Source organism: Marmota monax, unplaced genomic scaffold (genome assembly GCF_021218885.2).
Source record: "Marmota monax isolate L192 unplaced genomic scaffold, Marmota_monax_Labrador192_F-V1.1 WCK01_AAM20220418_F8-fsc00523, whole genome shotgun sequence".
Lineage (NCBI taxonomy): Eukaryota > Metazoa > Chordata > Mammalia > Rodentia > Sciuridae > Marmota > Marmota monax.
In genome coordinates this window covers 228,859-250,742 of record NW_026694161.1, presented here as the reverse complement: position 1 = coordinate 250,742, position 21,884 = coordinate 228,859, and the positions used below count along the sequence as shown (strand labels likewise).

The 21,884-nt window shown below is 58.6% G+C and overlaps 1 protein-coding gene across 3 annotated transcripts; it reads right to left on the bottom strand.

Moving 5' to 3' along the window:
- Positions 1-7,446: 7,446 nt before the first annotated feature.
- On the bottom strand, positions 7,447-21,543 carry LOC124107628 (obscurin-like). Of its 3 annotated transcripts, none has more exons than XM_046465800.2 (26): positions 21,328-21,543; positions 20,090-20,189; positions 19,633-19,763; positions 19,060-19,172; positions 18,650-18,818; positions 18,372-18,453; positions 18,087-18,287; positions 17,358-17,418; positions 16,978-17,055; positions 16,520-16,692; positions 16,290-16,316; positions 15,383-15,535; positions 15,242-15,287; positions 14,798-14,875; positions 12,625-14,527; positions 11,891-11,965; positions 11,562-11,672; positions 11,315-11,482; positions 10,294-10,416; positions 9,967-10,137; positions 9,331-9,415; positions 8,893-9,132; positions 8,472-8,695; positions 8,161-8,236; positions 7,793-7,942; positions 7,447-7,709 (listed from the first exon to the last, which is right to left on the bottom strand). In XM_046465800.2, exons 3-26 carry the CDS (start codon positions 19,721-19,723, stop codon positions 7,532-7,534), a joined length of 4,776 nt encoding a protein of 1,591 aa, XP_046321756.1. In that variant the 5' UTR covers positions 19,724-19,763; positions 20,090-20,189; positions 21,328-21,543; the 3' UTR covers positions 7,447-7,531. The 3 variants fall into 3 exon arrangements, with proteins under 3 accessions (XP_046321756.1, XP_046321754.1, XP_046321757.1); XM_046465798.2 differs by having other exon boundaries at positions 20,090-20,186; XM_046465801.2 differs by lacking the exon at positions 11,891-11,965 and having other exon boundaries at positions 20,090-20,186.
- Positions 21,544-21,884: the final 341 nt, after the last annotated feature.

Sequence of the window (21,884 nt, the reverse complement as noted above, 5' to 3'; positions counted from 1 at the left end):
TACAGTGAGGCTTGGTAGGGTGAGCTTGGAAGGCTTCTTTCCTCCCTTTCTATTTATGGAAAGATCTGAGAAGCAACTCTTCGTACTTCTTTGGACGTTTGGTAAAATCGGAGGTGGAGCCATCTGTGCTGGCTTTTCCTTGCGGGAGACGTCATTGCTGACTCAATCTCACGGCTTGTTCTTGGTCCTCTAAGTTCCTGTGCCCTCTTGATTCAGTTTTGATAGGTCCTGGGTGTCCAGAAATTTGTCCCTTTCTTTTAGGTTTTCCAATTTATTAGCATGTACTTTTTCAAAATGTTCTCTAATGATCCTTTGAACTTCTTTGGTATCAGTTATAACGTCTCTGTTTTCATGTCTAATGCTGTTTATTTGGGTCCGCTCTCTTTTTTGGTTAATTCAATTAAGTATCTGTCAATTTTGTTTATTTTTAAAAGAACGGCTCTTTATTTCATTGCTCCTTTTTGTGGTTTTCTTGGTCTCTATTTCACTGATTTCTGCCCTGATCTTTGATATTTCCTTCTTTCTCCTAACCTTAGGTTGGGCTGAATGGGTCCCGTCATTCTGCTCCTGAGTTGCACTCTTGGGTTGTTCATGTGAAGTCCTTGTGCTTTCTGATGTGGCTCCTCTGCTCGGAACTTGCTCTTGAGACCGACAGTGCTACACTCCACGACCCTGAGTGTGTGGTGCTTCTATCTTCACTTGTTTCCAGCAAACTCTATAATTTCTTTTCTGATTTCTGCCCTATTTGTTGTTCAAGAGCATGTTGTTCCACGTTCCTGTATGATTTCTAACAATTTTTCTTGTTAGTTTCTAATTTTATTGCATTGCAGTCTGAGAAAATAATGATTTTTTGATTTTTCTGAATTTACTGAGGCCTGTTTTATGGCCCAAGATGTAGGCTGGCCTTGAGAAAGCACCGCAGTCTGATGAGCCTGTATGTCTACAGCTGTTAGACAGAGTGTTCTAGAGTGTCTGTGAGGTCCATGTGGGGTGCGGTGTGACGTGGAAAGCATTGATATTATTCCAAAGGCAGCTTGAAGACAAAGAATCCTTACAACCACTGAGCAAAGAACCCTCCAGGACTTACAAGGTACTCCTCTGCTCACGCCTCTTAGCAAGAGTCTAGCACAAACACAGGCAGCCTGTGATGGAGCTTTCTCCACAGGGTCACCAAGATGAGAAAGGTGCGGAGTTCCCGCTCTCGGCAAACCTGGCTCTGGAGACTCTGGTCATGACCACAGATTATGTTGGGGTTCTTGTGAAGGGGGCAAAAGCTTGTCCTAGCCAGGAACACCCTAAGGCCCCCCATGAAAGGGACCGAACACTCTCGAGTTCTGAGAGTACCCTGGTTTGAACATTTGTCCCCGGCAAACATGTGCGGCAGAGAGGTGGGCGTTGAGAACATAGGGTCCGCGCCATCCTGAGAGGGTGAGTTCAGCCCCTCTCCTGTTTGCCCTGCCTCCTTCTGCCATGTGGTGATGCAGCAAGCGAGCCTGGCTGATGCTGGAGCTCGATTGGAGCCTTCTCCTCCGTCCACGTCACCCACTCCCAGGTGTGCTCTTAGCAACACAAAACAGACCAGATAGGGAGACCATTAGGAGGCGAATGGTCAGGGGCTCACTTCTTCTTCTGGCAGACAGTATCACCTTCTGAGAAAATCTTTAACAGAGCTGGAGTTCTCTCTCCCAAATGACTGCTTGGAAGTAAGCAAACCAGGAAAGATCACAAAATACTAGCCTTGCTCCATTCGGACTGTTAGCTTGAGATAGCCAGTTTCCCTGGGAGAAAAGGACATAAGAAGTATGTGATGTATAGCTAAGAGCAAGTTGTGATTCATTAAAAACATTTTGACAAACTCATGTGAGGTTGGAGCTGAGGGCAGAGGTGAGGGTGGGGCTGGTGGCTCATGATGTGGGTGAACTGAGCACACTTTACTCCTCCATCCTCCTGCCAGGTTTGCACACTGTTTCTTCTTCTCCACAGAGACCAGCGTACTCTGTGGCCACGATGCCATTCCTGACTGCGAGGGCAGGCACCAGCCTGCCGCCAGCACCCTCTGCCTGCCCGCCCACGCCCTCCCTCCTACCCCACAGCCTGCCTGTCTGCCGCCTGCCCTGGTCCACATTCCAGGGCTTCTCACCACGGCTCTGTTAGCAACACTGCGTGGGACGCCCTGTGGGATCCCCATCTGTACCCTCTGCCAGCGAACATGATCCAGACCACCACCATTGGCCCAGCTCCTCCTGCTTGGCCCTGTTCAAAGTCCCTTCCATGAGTCACACCATCCACTGCTTGCTGTTCACATGGTCCCTGAATGTCCCCTCAGTGGTAGCTGGGTTGTTCAGTCTCCCTCCAGCACCTCAGGCTGAGCTTCTCCTTCCTCCCTGAATACTGCTCACTGCCTCCCAGGAGTCACGTCCTTGGGGACTTGTTTTATAACATTAGTGTTGAGGATGTCTTGTTGGCTGCTGTCCAGCTCTTGCTTGGCACTGTCCAGGCTTCGAGGCCACCTCTGCACCTCCATGGCACCTGCCTCTCCCCAAGAACCGCCAGCCACGAACCTTGGCACCTTGTCCCCTCACTGTCCTGTGGTCAGCACTATGCCACTCAGCCATCTGTGTTGACCCGAACCCACACAAGGGCAGCCGAGCTTCTGCAAGGACTGTCACTTTCCTGCACATGGGTGTCCGTCTTGAGCAGACTCTCCCAGCACCACAGAAACCATTTGTGTGGCTCCAAAAATCCATCAGCTGTGATTCTGTAGTCTGCAGGTTGATGGGCTCGGGGGCACCTTGTTGGGCAGCTTCATCGCCTCAACACAGGTGCTGGCTGTCACTGGGCGGGAGAGGCCCTGCACCTGCAGCCCGTTGGCCAGGACGCTGCTCTGCAGCCAGTGGCTGGGCAAGGACAGGGCAGCCCTTGCTTTTCAGACGCCCTGCCCTGTCTTCTGCCGTCATCCTTGGTTCTGCTCCTGAGAACCCCCTGTGGCTGGGAACTACATGGTAACGGTGAGCATCTGAAAACCGCTTGGTTTCTTTTTTTTATATATATATATATATATATATTTATTTATTTATGTATCTTTAGTTTTAGGTGGATACATAAGGTTGTTTTTATGTGGTGCCGAGGATCGAACCCAGTGCCTCATGCATGGTAGGCGAGCACTCTACCACTGAGCCACCAGCCCAGCCCCAAAAGAGTAACTTTTTTTTTTTTTTTGGCGGTGCTGGGGATAGAACCCAGGGACTTGTGCATGCAAGGCAAGCACTCTACCAACTGAGCTATATCCCCAGCCGCGACTGCTTGGTTTCTAAATTAGAGAGTGCGCGTGTGTGTCTGTCTGTCTTCCATACCATCCACTATCTGTCAGTCTAGATATCGATCCATCCATCCATGTCTATATCCACCTGCTCTGTCTTCCACAGCCGCCGACCCATGTGAAGCCCTCAGTCTCTGGTTGAATCTAGGCCTGCATCTGTCTCTGATCTCGGTCTCCTGTATCTGCATCTGTCTACTTTACCACTCCTGTCATCCTGCCATCTCTCTGTATGCATCTCTGTTTCCCTCTACAGTACTCCCCTCTCATCCACAGGTTCACTCTCTGTGGTTTCAGTTACTTGTGGTCAACTGTGGGTTAAAGATAGTAGGTGAAAAATTCCTAAGTTTTTAGCTGCACACCAGCCTATGTAGTGTGATGAGCTCCCATGGCATGCCCCTGTGCCCTCCTAGGAGATGAAGCATCCTGTGGAACATCTGTGCATCTAGGTCTCGTCCCCATCCAGCTGCCATCTGCCTATCATCTGTATCCACCCATCTAGGTATTGTCTTCATTCACCCATCTATCATCTGTCTAACTCTGCCATCTTTTTGTCTGTCAATCTACCTACCTACCTGTCATCCGACTATTACCGCTCTCAGCCCAGTTGCCCCATGTTATGGTTTAGATGTGGTGTCCCCCAGAAGCTCAAGTGTCAGACAATGCAAGAAGTATTGGAAGAGAAATGTTTGGGTTATGGCCTTAGACTAATCAGTGAAATGATCTCTAATGGGATTAACTGACATGGTAGGGTGTGGCTGGAAGAGGTGGGAATTGGGGTGTGGCTTTGGGGTATCTATTTGTATCTGACAAGTGGAGACCTCTCTCTGCTTTCTGATCATTGTGAGGTGAGCTGCTTCTCTCTGCCACACTCCTCCCCCATGATGTCCTGCCTCACCTGCAGCTCGGAGGAATGGAGCTGGCCTTCCATGGACTGTGAGCCCAGCCCTCAAATAAACTCTTCCTCCCCTATGGATGTGTTGGTCAGGTCTTTAAGTCACAACAGTGAAAAAGCTGACGGAGGTTCCAGCATCTATATGTGCATGGGACGTGAGGTATCTGTGCTGATGTCACACTGACCCCTTGTTATAGAACACAGGGTCTCAGGAGAAGCTGAGGGTCTGTGTTCTCAGTGCTCTTTGTATCTAAGGCCCATGTGGTGACAATGTTCTGCATAGTGACATTTCAAACCTTGAGTTGTCTTTGATGCTCTATGCTTTGTGCTAATCTCATTACTAGTTCAGTGCAGAAAACTGCTTATGCCTAGAATCTGAGGTTCTCCTGACACTGACCCAAGAACTCCTAGAGCTGGGAGAGAACCTGGCTGCCAGACTCCTGCTTCCTCCGTGAGATACTCTTTAAAATTGATTTTTAGTTTGTTTTTCCATTCGACACAGGCATCATTTAGATTGTTCTCTAGAACTTCCAAACGGCTAGCCCTGCTTGCTGGTCATTCTTTCACCGATAGTCACTGACATCATTCCACAGTGGCCAGAACATGTGGCCTCAGCAAGGGAGGATTGTGACCTCTCTGGGGTTCTGCATGTAGCACAAACCTCTTCTGGTCTCACAGTCCTACCTATCTGTCTATCACACAAGTGTTTCCAACAATTTTTGCAATACTTGTACAAATCCATTTATTTTTTTTCTCTACCTGATCTACTGATTTCTAAACAATGTGGTAAAATCCCCTGATACGGTTATGGATGCGTCAATTTCACCTTTTATTTTCATCCTGTCTCTTTCCTAGACACTAAGTAGGGAGGCATTACTATTGGGCACCTGCTCCTGCCTGATGGAGGGACACAGGCAGAATGCAGGTGCTGACAGCATTGCCCAGGCCACTGTCTGCCCGCACGGGTGTGAGGTCACTGGGTGCAGATGCATTGCACACCCAGACACGGGTCTTGTCCCCAGGACATCTGGTCACCTCATACTTCCCTCTCAGAGCCAGCCAAATCTGACACCTGGACCATGTGTCACTGGAGGGATGCTGTGGGAGGGCTTCTGGCCACGTGCTATTTGCTCTGGGTCAACCTAAGCCTCGAGTGCTGTGTAGGGTAGGTGCTGTCTTCAGTGGCTAATCCCTATTGCCATTTTCGTGCATTGGTCCCAGGCTGTGTTGTATTTTTCCTTACTGGAGAGTTCCATGGGAGGGACATGAAGACCTGACCTGCCTCTGAGACTCCAACCTTGTGTATTTCATACAGTGACTTGGTGGACACACAGGCATTCCCAATGCCCGCATTCTCCCTGCCCGGGGCTGCTCTAGTTCCGGCAGGTTCTTTCTTTCCTCCTAATCTGCTTTGTGCTTTTGACTCAGAATAGAATTTCTGAATGTAATTTACAATACCCAAATGTGCACTCAGGGATGGCTAAGATGAAAATTAATGATAATAACACCAGCGGCCAGGATAGCAGATTGTGATTTTACCAAAATCAAAACTACCACAAGTACCTGATTCACTTCCCTTAGAGCTTCCCCTGTGCATCATCTGGCCTTGGTGATTCAATAGAGGTCATCTCAAAGTCTTCTTTAGTCAACACTGTTTGCTGTGACCTGATGTGGCCAGGGACCCCAAGCCTAGGCGAGTCCATGGGGTCACATCCAGTATGCTCTGATGTGGCCAGGGACCCCGAACATAGGCAAGTCCCTGATTTGGTGCAGGGACTCCAAGGTCACTCATGAAGGATGATGAGAAACCTCTTTTCCTTACATATTTCCCAGCCTTGGGTACAGTGATGGAAGACAGACTCAGTGTCCATGCATTGACGCTGGCAGAAATGCAAAGCAGGAGGGAAGTAGGGCAGGACCTATCAGCTTGGTTTTTGAGATGTTCAGGTTTTAGGTCAAGTGTCCTGGCTTCAGTAAGATTGGATGGGTGGCAGTATTCCAGCACAGTGACCTGGAGATAGGGAGGTGGAAGCAGGTTGGACTCATGGCACTGGGCAGTCACTGGGTCCCTGGGATTGTCTGAGACCGAGAGGCTGTCCATGCCTTCCAGCCCAGTGCCCCCAGGAACACAGCTGCGGGTTATCCTTGGTTGCAGTGAAGATTGCCCTTCTCCACCCCAGCATCCACAGCATGCTCAGGAAGCAGGCGTGGAAAGAACCAAGGGACTGGGGCTCATCTGGGTCATCCCAAAGAGCAATTGAGGAGGCAGGTATGTGTTTGCTTGGCTACTGTCAGAGGGAGGGCAGTTGTGATGGTGCCTCCCCACACCCCACCCAAGGGTGGCCACACAGCCTGTCGGCAGTGGCTGTTTTGGGCTGGTGTGCTTCAACTGTTCTGAGAAAGAAGTGGGAGGTGGCCTGGTTCTCAGAGGGACCTCGAGGCTGGCATGAGAGAGGGGGTTACATGGGAGAAAAAGACCCCAGGCCAGTTCTGGGATGTTTCCACCGCGCTCCTGCTGGAGCAGGGTGTTGGACATGCCCAGAGTCGCGTATATTGGAGGCTTGGTTCTAGGTGCTGCTCTTGGGAGGCGATGGAGACTTTGGGCTGGTGGGAGGGCATTAGATCATTGGAGTGTTCCCTTCCGGGGGATAGTAGGACCTCTGCTCCCTCCTCTTCCTCTTTGCTTCCTGGCTGATGACCTCAATGGTTTTTCTCCACTGTGATGTGCTGCTTCACCACTGGCCAATCCATCATGGCCTGGATTCTCTAACACGTGAGCCAAAGACATTTTATCTCTGTATAAAGTTAATTATCTCAGGTATTTTGTTGTAGTAACTGTCCATCTTTTGGAATGTCAATCTACTTTTCACTATGGCTGAGAGCCAACAATTGCCACATGCAGGGTGAAAACCCCACAGACTGCAACTCCCCTCTGCCTCTGTGCGGTTTTGTTCAAGAACTGCCATTGATGCACTGTCCAATGGGCGGAGCTGCATGCATGGGGGAAGGCGATTGGCCAGGGTGTGGGGTCCTGTGATGAAGCAGAACTAAGGCGCCCTAGTATAAACGCACACAAGTGAGGGCTGCGCACCCGACCCCAACAGTGTTGAGAGTGCACGGGTTCCCAGGGAACTGTTCCCAAGCCCGCCTTCCATGGGGTGGGGGGGCAGCCACCCGGGGGAGACGGAATACCCTGAGCGGCAGGGGGCCCTGAGTGAGGCAGAAGACACTTCAGTCGGATTCGCACTTTTATTGGTACGTCTGTGCGTTGCGTGGCCCAGCGGAGCGACCCCACACACGCGCTTCTGCAGGGCTGGCACTCAGCGCACCTGGGCCAGGTTGTGCCTCTTGTACAGCAGCGCACGCCGCCTCTCGCGCTCGCGCACGAAGGCGCGCAGCCGCGCAGTGGGGAAGGTCACTGGCGCTGGCCGGGAGGCGGCGGGTCCCTCCTCGGTCAACCAGGGACACTGCAGGCAGCTGGAGGCGCATGGCCGGCCCCTGGGGAGGAGGGAGGGTCGGTGAGCCGGCCAGAGAGCAGCGGGAGAGCGGGGCGGGGCGAGGTGGGGCGGGGCGCTCTGTACCAGGGTTGGGCGCACAGTGCACTGCGCAGGAAGGCCACAGCGCCACCTGACAGCCCTGCGTAGCAGCGGCTCAGCCGGATGAGTCCCTTGCGCAGGCCCTTCTGCAGGTCGCGTGTCCCCTCGCTGCTCACGGGGTACTCAGCGCTCAGCCTGAGAGGACAGGAAGCGCAGGGAGCTCTCCATTACCCTTGATGATTTGGTGCAGGGACTCCAAGGTCACCCGTGAAGGATGATGGGGCATAGGGACTCTGAGGTCATATTTGGATGGCTCCTTGGAGATTCATGGGGGCTCTGAGAGCACCCTCAGACAGATGGGGCCCTGCCCTGCCCATCTAGCACCCCTCTCCCCAGACACATGAAGGGCTCACATGATGAAGGCTGTCACACCAATGGCCCAGATGTCTGTCTGAGGAACAGCCCCGTGGCCTTCCAGGAGCTCCGGAGCTGCAGAGGGGCATGGGTGGGTGGGCACAGAGGGAGGGGCACAGGTGAGAGGTCAGGTAGGTGGGCACCACAGATGGGCACAGGTGGGTGGGCCAGGTGGGTGGGCCCAGGTGTGAGGCTGGAGGGTTGCAGTGGAGTTGAGGGGAGAGTAGACCGGGTAGGGAGGGGGCTTCCTCCTGCCCCCTCAACAGGTCAGACGCCCATGCCTGCCCTCTCACAGTGGCCACACACGCACCCATGGTCTCCAGGTAGTCCTTAAAGTTGTCAGAGGGCAGCACCTTCTCCTGCGTGAGGCTCTGGGCATTGCCCAGGTCCACAACCTTGAGCAGGTTGTACTCGGTGACCATCAAGTTTTCAGACCTTAGGTCCAGGTGCAGGATATGCTGGGCATGCAGGTACCGGGTGGCACTCAGCATCTGCCAGAGGTAGTCCTTCACCTCGGATTCTGAGTAGGAGGTCCTGGGGACAGAGGTGGCTCAGGACAGGCCCGGAGGGGGCATGTGCACAGGGAAGGAGCAGTGGACTGGGAAAGGCACCCGGTTCTGACACAGCTCGGGGTCAGGCATGCGGAAGAGGGTGGCAGGCCTGGCGTTCCCTCCCAGAACCCTGCGTCATCTGCCTGTCCATCCATCCCTCCACCCAGCCTCTGCCCCCACCTCTCAGCCAGGCATGGGAGCAGCTCGGGCCCAGAGCACAGCTCCAGGATGAGCACCAGGTGCCGAGGGCTGAGGTAGGCAGCATGCAGCTGGGCCAGGTGCGGGTGGCGCAGCCTCTTGAGCGCCTCGTATTCCCGAAGCACCGCTGCCCTGTCCTCAGGCCTGTAGGGAACGATCTTGGCGGCCAGGGCCCGCCCGCTGGCCTTCTCCCTGCACTGTCGGACCACGCTGAAGCGGCCCCTGTGAGAGAGACACAGCAGGACCTGAGTGGCCCCCACGCACTCAGAGCAGCAGAGACCAAGCTCAGCAGGGGCAGCAACCAGACACAGGGAAGAGGCTCTGAGCTGAGCATGGGAATGTGGGGGTGGGAGCACGAAGAGCCAGCAGGGCAGCTTGAGGAACCATCCCACCACCCGCTGTCCCCAGAGGCCCCTGCACCTCCGGATCTGCATCTGGAAGGCGAAGTTCCTGGTGCTGGGGAGGGGCGGGGCTGGCCGCCCCTGGCCACTCTCCTCCTCTGAGGCTGTTAGGGAGGGGCAGGTGACAGGTTCAGGAGGATCCCAAGGCAGGCTCTCCCCTCCTCTTCCCTCACTCCTCCTCAGACACCAGACAGTGGCCCTGCCTGAGTGCCCGCTCTGGCCTCTGCTCCCTCAGGTCATTTTGCAGGGGAGAAGGGAACTTGGATTCAGGACACAATAAAGCCCTCATCATAAGTGTGTTTGGGGATACGCATCCTGAGCAGCAGGGCGCTTTCCAGGATGGACCAGGGATCACCATGGCATCACACCACCCTTTCCCAGGCCCACAATAGACACTATTGATCCATCAAACCACTCTTCCACCCAACCCAGACCCAGCACCCAGGAAGTCACTGCCAACTCTTGGGGTGGCACCAGTGGGTGTGGGTGAGTGAAGGGAGCTGAAGGGTGAGGGCCCCAGAATGTGCAGGCTTTGAATGCTGGCTGAGTGCAGGAGCACTCTCTCGAAGGCAGTGGCCACCACAGGGTCCGCAGGCAGGAGGGTGCCTGTTATCTGCCGGCCACCCCATCCACTGGCTGCCCAGGAGTGGCTCACCCAGGTGGCGGGGTCCTCCCAGGAGGACCTGCTCTGAGGGGCTGCTGCAGGGGCCCATTCCTGCCTTGCTGATGCATGCTGTCCGGAAGGTATACAAGCCGCCCCTGGACAGCTTGTTGGTGAGGTAGCAGCAGTCGAAGATGTCAGAGGCCAGGGTGGTCCAGGCACCACCTGGTCACAGATGGAATAAGAGGCAGTTGGGGAGGGAGGAGGAAAGACCTTCCCCAGACACAGAGCAGGCTGTGGGCAAGGGCCCTCCATGCTGACCCTGGGGGCATGCTGAGCTCAGGGGCCCCAGGGAGAGAGGGCAAAGGGCCCACGCAGTACCTTCTATGCAGCACTGTACGATGTATGTCACAGGGCCATAGGACTCCACGGGCTTCCAGACCAGCAGCACCCTGTCTGTGTAAACCTCCCCAATGTCCGGGCGTGGGGAAGACGAGGGGCGCTCTGCAAGAGGCCACCCATGGTCTGGGTCAGCATCTGACCCCAAGGGCTGATTTCTAGCTGGCCCTGCCTTACCCTCCCTTACTTTCGGCAAACGTTAGGCTCCTAAGCCCACCCTCTCCCAGTGCCATTTGTTTGGGGTGGGTGAGGTCCTAGAAAGCAATGGGAGGAGGGGCGTGCCTCCTTCCCTAGTGGACAGTCAGATGTCCGCCCAGCCCTCCCCACCAGGATCCCTCCTGGCCAGCCCTTCGCCAGGGTATGTTCAGGCCTCGGGAGTGGCCCAGGCTCTGGTCAGGGGGCCTTGCCCTGGTTTCTAAGCTTGGCTGAACACTCCAGTACAGGGCCTGGGGTCAGTCTGCAAGTTCCAGACTGGGCCAGCAGCCGTCTCAACTGCCCACACACCCCAGGCACTGCATACTCAGCTCCTGACTCGACTCTGATGAAGACACAAACAGGATGGGGCTCCTCCCTCCTGCACCACTGGAGGGCAGGGCGGCACCCTCCACAGGGAGCTCCTCCTTCTGGCCAGCGGAGGCCTCCGGCCAGCTCCTGGCAGCAGGGTGCACAGCAGGCTGGAACACTGCCACACTGCTCTCCTTCTTCTTGGGCACGCTGCTCCCCCACCCCTGCCTTCCATCTGTCTCCTGTCAGTCTCCTGCCTCCTGCCAACCCCTGAAGACCCTGGACAGTCCAGAAGGCACCCACAGTAGCCACATGCAATGCCCGGCCCATCAGGACAGGACTGCTTGGTAACTCGGACGCACCTGTGGTCACCTCCTGAACCCCAAATTCCACAGCCCCACAGCTGAGGGAGTGGCCCAGTCCAGCTCATGAAACGAGGCTCAGCACCCCCAGCCCAGCCTCCCTGGCCTGGCAGGGACCTCTAGCAGAGCGCACCCACCTGCCTTCCGGAGTACGCCCGTGGTGGTTGCTGTGCCCAGAGGGTTGCTCACACTGCAGGTATACATGCCCAGGTCCTCAGCAGTCACCACCAAGATGGTCAGCAGCTGGAAGTTCTTCAGGGTGGAGGAGATGAGGAGGTGGCCGCTGCTCTCCAAGAGGGCCCCATCTGTGACAGCACAGAGCCTGTCGGAGTTTCCCCTAGACAGTGAGGGCCCCTGTGCCCTGCTTGTATCCCAGCCCCTTACCTTTACTCCAGGTGGCCTGGGCAGCTGGCTGGGCTAACACCTGGCAAGCCAGTGTCACCGACTGACCCAGGACCACGGTCTCATCTGAGAGCTCCCTCAGGAAGGTTGGTGCTGAGGAGGAAGCAGGAAGAGCCTTCAGAGGGAAGTCCAGGCCAGAAAGTGTGGGCAGGACGCAGCACGGCCTCCTCCTGGAAGCCCTCCAAGATTGCTCAGCCCCCATGCCCAGCCTGCCTCTGGGCTTAAGCCCCATAGGTGGGTGGGGGCTTGCCCCTCTGGTGTAGGCACCATGGCGGTTGGGAAAGGACCCTGAGACAGTGGAGCCTGCTCACCTTGGTCCCTGCCCTTCAGACCTGACAGCCGTAAGGAAGCCAGGCCTGCCTTCTTTCTGGGGGGCTCCTCCAGGCCTGCAGGAGGAGGGGGGGGTCTCAGTAGGGAGGTCTGTCCTCGGGCAGCACCAGCTTCCTCACACTGCCTGTCCTCCCGGCAGGCCCAGGTCTCAGGGACTGGGGTGGTGAAAACAAGGTGGACCTGCTTCCCACCTCCCTCAGCAGTGGGCTGTTGGGGGCTCTAAGGCCTACGGTGCAGGAGGGGGTTGCTTGGGGCCGGGGTCAGAGAGGCTTCTCTGGAGTTGGGACTTCCAGGCAGCTCAGGGGTCAGGGAAGCTGGGGTCAGCTGTGCCTAGGGTCGAGTTGCTCTGGGATCAGGAGAGACCTGGAGTCAGGAGGATCTGGGGCCACAGGACTGGGCTCAGAAGGTCTGAGGTCACTGAGGGTGGGCCATAATACTCCTGGGTCAGAGGGTCTACAGTGGGGGAGGCCTGGGTTCCTGGCTGCCCTCTCCCCAGGTGCCCTCCCTGCAGCTGTCTCCAGGATGGCCTCACATGCCCAGTAAGGCAGGTTCAGGTCAGCAGAGGTGCCCCCAGGACTCAGGTAGAGCCGTGGGTGCAGCTGGGAGGTAGGGTCAGCAGCACCAGAGAGGGGGCCCAGCAGGACCCTGAGCATGAAAGGGTGAGTGAACCTAAGGGGCAGGGATGTGCCAGGGGATAGGACGAGGAGGAGGTCACCTTCCGGCCTGCCCTTCAGGATCCGGGAGATGTGAGCCATGGAAGCCTTCACCCTCTGGCGCAGCCCAAGTTCCAGGGGTTCCTCCAGCGGCAGACACTTCCCGGGGAACTGGAATAGGCCACGGGAGGGGGACCACTTGCGCTTTCTGCTGGCCGCAGCCTCCCCCAGCAGTGCCTCCAGGTCCTCCGGCTCCTCTGTGATCTCCAGGCCAGCTCGAAGGCCCAGCTGCCCCGGCCAGGGCCACGCAGCTTCAGGGAACTCTGCCAGCTCCTCCCCAGCCTCAGCCTCAGGAGAGGGCGGCTCTGGCTGCTCCCAGGGCTTGGGGACCCTCCTGAAGATCATGAACTCGAATGGGAGATACTTGATGTCATACAGGTCAGAGAGGTTGAGGTAGGCGGGATCCACCTCTGAAATGTCTAAGGACACAGTGTCGGCAGCCTCTGTATCCCCTGACAGGTCCCGGATCTGCACCAGGGACACCTGCCCATCTTGCTCCCACGAGGTCAGCTCTGGGGAAGCCCTCAGGGTAGCCCCTCTGGTCTCAGGCACTGGCCCCAAGTCGGCCTGGGGTTGAGGGCTTCCCACTCCAGCTTCGTCCTGCTCCTCGGAGGACTGGGATACGGCCCAGGCCATCCTGGCCCACAAGGGACCCTGTCCTAGCATGCCCCCTGCATCCCCACCAAAGGCAAAGGTACCATAGCCCGCCACCCCCGCATAGCCCCCACGGTACCCCAGGGAGAACTTCCGGGTGGTGGCCTGCTCCTGAGGCCTTGGTAAGGGGGGTGTTGGGTCAGGGGAATGCTCAGCCTCCTGGGACAGGCTGCCAGTGTCCAGGGAAGGGCTGGACTCCATGCCTGTGGGGCAGGTTGGTTCCAGGGAGCTGGAGGAGCTGGTCCAAGGCCCCCCAGGTCGAGAGATGCTGCCAGGCTCCTTCTTAGAGCCTGGCAGGGAGCTTGTTTGGGCGGGGCAGGGGGGCTCCAGAAGTATCTCCTTGACAGACCCTGGAGGCAAAGAGCCATGAGTTTGTGGTGACACTGGGCCACAGCCCTTTTGGGGGGCAGAACCCTGCTCAGGGTGACAATAAGGAGCCTCCTGCCCCAGCCTGGACGACCCCGCTTGCTGAGCAGGCCCTGAGTCTCTAGCAGGTGATGGAGACAGACTGGGCCCTTTCAGGGGCTTCTGGTCTCTCTCTCCACCAGCCTCCCCTGTAGAGGCTGTGGGAGGACACTGTCCTTCACTGCAGGCCTCACTCAAGGGGCTGATGGCACTTGGAGGGTCTTGGTCCAGCGAGTGGCTACGGCCGGGGGTCTCAGGGGCACTGGCGCTGGGCAGGCGCAGGGCCGTCTCAAAGGAGGGTGTCTTGGTTATCAGCGCGGCCTGCTCCTCCCTGGCAGCCTCCTCCTCCAGCACGCGGTGCTCCATCAGCGGCTCACGCAGACCAGGCAGGGCCCTGGCGAAGTACCCACCCTTGAGCAGGTGCCGCCTCCGGGCCGCGTGTCGGCGGCCTCCAGGGGCCAGGGCGCCTTGCTCAGGGCCCTCGCCTGCCTGCTGGTAGAACAGGCTGCTGATGACGCTGTGCCGGGGGACGCAGCCGGGGGCTGCCAGGGGCCCTGTGCTTTGCTGTGAGGCTGGTGGGGCCTCTGCCTCCTCCGGCAGGCTGGCAGAGGGCCGCAGGAAGCCCCGTGGGTGCAGCAGCGGGGAATGGGTCACGGGCGAGGATGGCAGTGACTTGGCCCTGGCAAACGGAGCGAGCTCATTGTCCGAGGAGGAGGAGCTGGAGGAGCCGCTGGCTTCTGCCCGCAGGTGCCGGGCCACTCCCAGGGAGGGGCTGTCGGGTGGGCCCCGCAGCAGCTCTGGGATGGAGCGCATCACCAGGATGGACTTGTAGCTCATCAGGGAGCGCTGGGGGCAGCACAGAGCAGTCGCTGGGTGGGGCCGCAGCACCCAGCAGACCCTCTCCCTCCACGTTCCCAGTGGGCCAAAGGGAGGGGACCCAGAGCAGTGGGGACCTCTGCACCAGGCTCTTGGCTTCTGCCTGGCCACCGGTATTCCTCTGCACCTGGCACACTCATGGCTGAGATCCGATGAGGTGCCAGGCCTGGGAGTGTGCTAGGCGGGCTTGGGCTTGCGTTTCTGCCCCCGCACTCATCCCCCTTTCAGAGGACAGCTCACCTGCCAGCGGCTCCTGGCCAGGAGGAACTTGAGCTGCTTGGTGTTTATGAAGTGGGCCTCCTCCGCAGGCATGGATTTCTGGGGTGTGAGGGAGGAGCCACATTGAGGAGAGACCCCAGCGCCCTGATGGGGGCCCCTCCTGGGATGGAGGCCCAGCTGGGCAGGGGCAGGTGGACTTGCCCTCAGCCCTGGGGTCTCATGGGCTCATCCTCTTACTTTGCCCAGACAGGGCAAGGCAAAGGCCAGAGGTCGTAGGGGAGGCCCTGACCCCCTGTGAGGGTCTCAGGATCCCAAGCCTGTCTGAAGGGACAAGTGTCCTCTGAACTGGGGCACAGGGGCCTGGGTGCCACCACCATATGTGCTGATGCAGGCAGGCCCTCGTCCCCCTTGGGTTGGATGTCCCTCCCTGCAGGCCTGGGGTTGAGCCAGGCTGGGCCTACTCACCAGGAACCAGGGGTGGGTGAGGCACTGGGAGGCACTGGGCCGGGCCCTGGAGGGAGAGCAGAGCCCAGGTCAGCCAGGCAGTCAGCTGGCCCTGGGCAGGGCTGGCTGCACCCTGGGCAGGCAAGAGAGGCATGCACTCACCCTGGGGCCCTCTGCAGCGTGGCCTTGAGGAAGTCCTTGGCGTCCTCACTGAGGTGGGCAGCCATGGGGCTGCTCCAGGACACCCGCCCCTCCAGCACGTTCAGCAGGGTGGCACGGTCACTCTCTCCCGCAAACGGGGAGGAGCAGGTCAGGCTGGAAACAGGCAGAGCCTGCCCTCAAACAAAGCCCCTGGGGACCAACTCTAGCACCACTCCCACCCAGCAGTATCTGAGGTTCCCCAGATACTGCCTCAGCTTGGAACACCAATCCAGGCAAAGCCTAAGAGGGTGTCTGGGCTCAGACCAGGGTTGGGGTCCCCACTCAGGCTGGGACAGGGATCAAGGAAATGTCAGCCTGCATGGGGGCCCTGCTTTAACCTGAGGCTCTCATGGCCAGAGGAGGGTACAGGGCTGAACTTACAAAGGAGACCCAGGCTAGCTTGAAGCAGGGATGTATGCCAAGGCTGGGTGCTGGTTCAACCTGGGGTGGGTACTTGGCCTCAGCCTGAGCTAGGGATCCAGGCTCAACTGGGACAGGAGTCCAGGGAGCCTAGATAGGCACCAGTCTATGTCTGAGGTGGGGACAGGTCTTAGTCTGCAGAGGTCAAGGATCAGTCTGTACCACCAGTATCTTCAGGGCAGCAGTGACCACTATGAGTGGACTCTGGACAAAAATCCCACAGACCCTACAGGGTCAGCTCAGCTCTGCCTAGTGATGACGGGGTGTTTGTGAAGAGCAGTGGGCAGGAGCCTCTTATCAGGGTTGGCTGACCGCCTGTTCCCAAGATAGCTGCCCCTGGGCTCTTGGGTCTCTGGTCTGGGGTGTGGCCAACAGCACACGTGGCCCTCAGGATTCTGCAGAAGGGTTGGCTTTGAAGAGGCAGCTGCCAAGAACAGGCTGTGCTCACCTGAGGTAAGAGATGACCCCCATGGCCCTGCAGAAAGAAAACCACCCACTGTGAGTCACCCCAGGACTGGCCACAGGCAAGGGGTATGTGGGAGGAGGTATGGGGGATCCCAGGGGTGCAGAAGGAGGCAGAGACTCAGAGAGGACCCTTTGGCTGGCTGCTGGGCTGCCAGATGACTCCCCAGCATGGTCCCAGGAGGGTCACAGTCCTGACTCAGCCTGACCACTCACCAGATGTCAGAAGCCTCGCTTACAGGGGTCTGCTCAATGATCTCGGGGGACACGAACTCTGGAGAGCCGTACTTGCTGTACTGTGGCTCTGAAGGGGTGATTTTTTGGGCAAAGCCAAAGTCGCAGATTTTAATGTCTTCCCGAGCAGGATGCACCATCAGGATATTGGGGGGCTGTCAGAAAGTATTGGGGGAGTCTATGGGGGTTGGGCTACCTGGGGTTTCCAGGCCTCAGGGAGTCATTCAGGGTCCATGAGGCCAATGTGGGGCATGGGGAGCCCCAGTCAGACTGTCAGAGCAGAGCCCACGGATGAGCTGCCAATTAGCAGTGCATCCAGTCCCTGCAGGACAGCAAGCCCTGTCAAGGAAACTGGACACGGTAGGCCTGTCCCTTCCTATCCTGCAGGCCCAGGGCTCCCCTCTCCCACCCAGGTTCTGGAGGGGCCCGAGGGACAGTACCTTTATGTCCAGGTGGAGGACCCCGTGGCTGTGCAGATAGTGCAGTCCCTCCACCAACTGCTGGAGGTAGACCTTGACCTGTGGCAAAGGCTGTGCTCAGGGAGGGGCCCCGGCCCTCCACCTTAACTCATCCTGCTTGAGTGCCCCAGTCTAGCACCTGGGACAAGCCCACAGGGTAGGTGGCATCCTGAGCCCTAAGTGCCAAAGCCAGAGAAATCCCCACGAACAAGCAAGGTGTGCAGGAAGCCAGGCAATGCAGCTGGGCACAGAGCCCGGGCAGCCAGAGAGGCGGGGCCTGGGCCACATCTGGGGCAGCTGTGTCTGGGTGGGGCTGGGACCCGCATGCAGCTCAGGCCAGTGGCAGGCAGGTGCAGGGTCACCTCGGCTTCTGTCACCACGCTCTTCTTGAAGAGGCGATCCAGCAGCTCCTCCGATGAGCACCTGGGGCCTGGTCAAGGAAAGCAGCTGAGGCTGGAACCCACCAGGAGGTGGCCAGGACAGGGTTCCTGCGGTCTCAGGGGTGGGGTACTGGTGCTCAGGTTGAGGGGAGGTGCCATGGGCCCCTGGAACCCCAGACGGCATCCAGCCCAGATGAGGGGGGCTGCCTGGGGACTGAGGCCACAGGGCAGTGGTAGGGTGGGGGCACCTGGCCTGTCTGTACAAATCCCTCCTCAGGGGAGAGACAAGAACACAGGAGCAGATCCAGCCACAAGGCCCTCCACACTGAGACCCCAGTCAGGGACCTATGGGCAGTGGGCAAAGACCTGGAGTAACCTGTGTAGGATACTCCTCTCCTGCATCTGAGAGGTCACCCTGGGAGGAGACCCCTGGCCATCTCCACCGAGGACATCTGGACCCTCAGGACCAGCTCAGCCACTGACCCTGCCTGGTGACCCCCATGGACAACCCTCAGAGAGAAAGAACCCCCTGACCAACACCATCACGAGCGGCAGGAACAGGGCTGCTTGTCACACAGCATTGGCCACAGGAAGGTGGGCTGAGGCCGTCACGACCTGCCAGCCCCAGGGAGCATTCACTCCTCCAATCCCCAGCCTGGTGGCCACTGCACCCCTCCTCAAACCCCAAGGGGCCAGGAGAAGAAAGGATACAGTTCCAAAATGAGGATGAGGGTCTTCCGGGTCTCAAACTGGTCCAGCAGCCCAGTGACCAGCGGGTGGCTGAGCGTGGCCAGGATATCTCGCTCCTGGTACGCCTGGGCCCGAGTTCTGCTCCGCAGGGGGATGAACTTGGCAGCACAGAATACCTTATTTCCTTTGTGCTGTACCCTTTTCACAAAGCCAAACACGCCTCTGGGGAGGAGGGAGGGGGATCAGGATGGTGACGCTGTGCCACGGGTCCTGGGCATCCCCGGGGCCAGAAGGGCTGGAGTGTACCTGCCAATCTCCTCCTTGACCTCGTAGAAGGAGTGCAGCTTCCTCCGACGGCTCTGCTCTTCTGAATCTGGCTCACTGTCTCCTGTGGTCAGCACAGAAGGTAGTTAGGACGGCAAAGGCACTGCCCTGGCCCTTGTCCCCAGTACTGTGGGGCTGGCAGGCTGTTCCCTAGGCCTGGGCCTGTGGCCCATGGGAACCTTGAGCCGGGGTCCCTGTGGGGACTGGGGATGCCATGTGGAGACCGAGCGGCCCTGGGCCTGGGAGGCTCTGCGGCTTACCCCCATGGACCAGCAGCTCCGCCTTGCAGAGCACCTGGCCAGCAGCATTGTGTGCGAGACAGGTGTAGACACCTGCATCTTGCTGGACCACATCCTTCAGTAGCAGGCAGTGAGTGGTGCCATCCTTCTGCTGGCTCAGTCGGGCACTGTCCTCCAGTTGGACACCGTCCTGAAACACCAGCAGGCCACGACGCCATCAGCCCATCCCAGCATCAGGCCCACCTGCCCTTCCCTGGCACCTGCTGTGTGTCGGCCCCAGGTCCAGCCTCATGCCCAGCCATGATGGGCTTGGGGATTGCAGGAGGGGCCGCACAGCTAGGATCGTGTGGTGCGGTTTTCGCACACACATGCACACACAGGTGCCTCCAGCCTCTGAGGGCCCCACCCTGCCTCCCTGGGCCAGCTCTTACCTTGTACCATGTCACAGTGGGCTGTGGGTGCCCCTCAATGACAGCCTCAAACTGTGCCGTACCACCCGCCTGGACCTGCACATCTTCAATGGTCACCTGCATGGTTGGGGGCCCTGGGACGAGGTGGAAAGGGGGACATGGGGAGGGATTCCCAGGCTGCACAGACCATACATGTGGTCAGTGAGGCTCTGAGTACACCCCAGGGCAACAGGCAACAGGGCCCCCTGGTAACTGGGAAGTTCTTCCTTCCATCCAACCACTGTCTCCCTGCTTTGCCCTCAGCTGGCCCAGCAGTCAGGAGGACAGTCAAGCCAAGGCAGGCAGAACATGCTAGGGGCCAGTGGCTCTCTCCAGGACTGGGTCCCGCAGACACCGGATCTGTAGTGCCTGCCTCTCCTGGAGGAGAGCTCCAGCCCCCACCCCATTGTGGCCTAAGAGAAGGGGTGGGGAATCTGGGCTGAAGCAGGCGGGGACCTAGAGGGCCCCTCCACCCTCCAAGCAACTGCCCCCAGCCCAGGCACTGCAGGGCCACCCTCACATCATGCCCTGACCCCTGACCCCTGACCCCCATACTTGAACTTGTAGCACTGGTGTCGACGGGCTGGTACACATAGGTCCTTTGTGTGGTCTCTGTGACTACATGGCTGTGGACATCCCAGAGCATGTGCCCGGCACCTGCCCCTGGCCAGGCAGCACCCTCCACCCTGGAATCACAGAGCTAGGTGAGCTTCTGCTGGCTAGAGGTGACAAGATGGGGTCCTAGGCTTTCCCGACAAGCGGGGGGATGAGGTGTGCAGATGGAAGACCCTGGTCCTTGCTGTGGGGGCTTCCTGCACCTCCTGCCCTGAGGTTGGCCTTCTTCCCTGCCTACTGGCTTGGCCTGGGGCAGTCAAGGAGTGCACAGGAGGCCACAGGACCACCCCATTACCTCTGCGTGCCACATGGCCAGAGCGGATGGACCTGCCCACCCATGAGCTGTCCTTGGCAGGACTGCCCCCATCTCATGACTCAGTTAGCTGGGGGAGGTTACCGGATGGGGATGGTCCGTCCCTGGGCCCCAGAACCAGTCACCGTCTCCTGCTCCAGGACTTCCCGGATGAGAGGTTGTGGCACCTCTGGGGTCTCAGCTGCTGGGAGATGAGGAGCCTCGTGAGACAGAGCTGGGCTGGGGCTTAAGGGACCCTCCTCGGCCCTGCACTGCCCAACAGTCCCCCACATCACCAGGCCAGGGTGTGTGTATGCTCAGCAAGACCACTGCTTGCAGGGACCTGGGGGCCATGGGTGAGATTGTCCCCAAAGCCCAGGTTCAGCCCATGGCTCAGCATGTGCATGCTGGCTGGGGTCCATTCTGCAGGCACCTGCCCCACCAGGGACACCCACTTCAGTGTCCCTGCCCAGCAGCTAGGCTGCCATCCAGGGAACATTCTGACAGCATAGGTCAGTGACCCAGGAAAGTGGCTATATCCCACGCTATGGGTGCCATAGGGTCTGGCAGCTTCCTACGGGCAGGAGAGACTGCAGGTGACGTCACCCAGCACTAGAAGCTGTATTGTGGCCACAGCACACAGACAAGGCCCACTCTATCAGTGGCCAGGGACAGAAGAGAGGAGAGCCTAACAGACTGGCTAGAAAAGTAGGGCTTAGGGTGACCAGGTGGTGGTGCCCTTGGGGAGGCTCTCCAGGGCCCCGAGGCTGGCTGCAGGTGAACTGAGACATCTCAGGCTGGAGCCAGCACTGGGGTGGGCAGGGAGGGGCAATGTGCTGGGCCTCCAAGGACAGGGCTGGATGGAGGCTGAACTTAGGGGAACCCCTCCATTTTCAAGCAGGACACAGGGAATGAGTGGAGGGAAAGGGAGCCCAGGATGGGAAGGGGCTCGGCTTGCTCCCCAAAGCAGCAGCAGGGAAAGTGAACACCAGCACCAAGGCAGGCCAAGCAACACCAGGGGTTTGCTCCATCACCTCATTCCTGGACACCAGAACTCTGTGGCCACTCTGATCCAGCAGCCTCCCACAGAGATGCCATCCCTAGCCTTTGCCTTTCCATCCCCTGTGGGCACCAATCTGTCACAGCTGGTGGTGGTGACAGACGAGACGAAGCTGCCTTACTCTTGGTCCTGAGAGGGACACTGGGCCAGACCTGCACCTAACTGACACCATGCTGAGGACGCTGGGGTGGCCATGTGCAAATTCAGAGCCCGAGGACATTCCTTGGCCAGGACAGGGTCAGCACAGGATGTGTCCTTGCAGCCAGTTCTCTGCAGGGCTTACCAGGTGTGCCCGAAGCTTCTGGGGCCTGGGGGCCAGCCTCCTGAAATGCCAGTGGTTCCCTGGGGCCAGGGGTGGGGCTGGCAAAGTCCCCTGCAGAAGGGCCTGGAGCCTCAGGGCCCAGCAGTCTCTGCAGCACAGATGGGACTTCCTGGTCGGCTCCAAGAGAGGGCTGGGCGGAGCCCTCCTGGGTAACACCTATGAAGAGGTGGGTCAGCAGCAGATAGTAAGGCCCAGGGTCTGGTGTGGCCTGACCCCAGGTAGGGGCCTCCAGAGACCAGTCCCTGTCAGAGACAGCCCAGTGGGCTGACCCCCAGATGGCCCCTCCCACCTGCTTCACTCACCCACCTGCTCAGGAGGCTGTGAGGGCTGGAGGCTTGGCACAGAGAGAGAAGCCCAGAACCCACATTGGGGACAGCTACTTCCTCCTCTGGAGCTCAGGCCTGTCCTCACCCAGGTGCCCCATGGAGAACTCCTCCTCCTCCTGGGCCAGGGGACCGCGAACCCACTCTTCACCCTTCATGTGCCCCAAATCCCAGCACACACTTCATCCCAAGGCT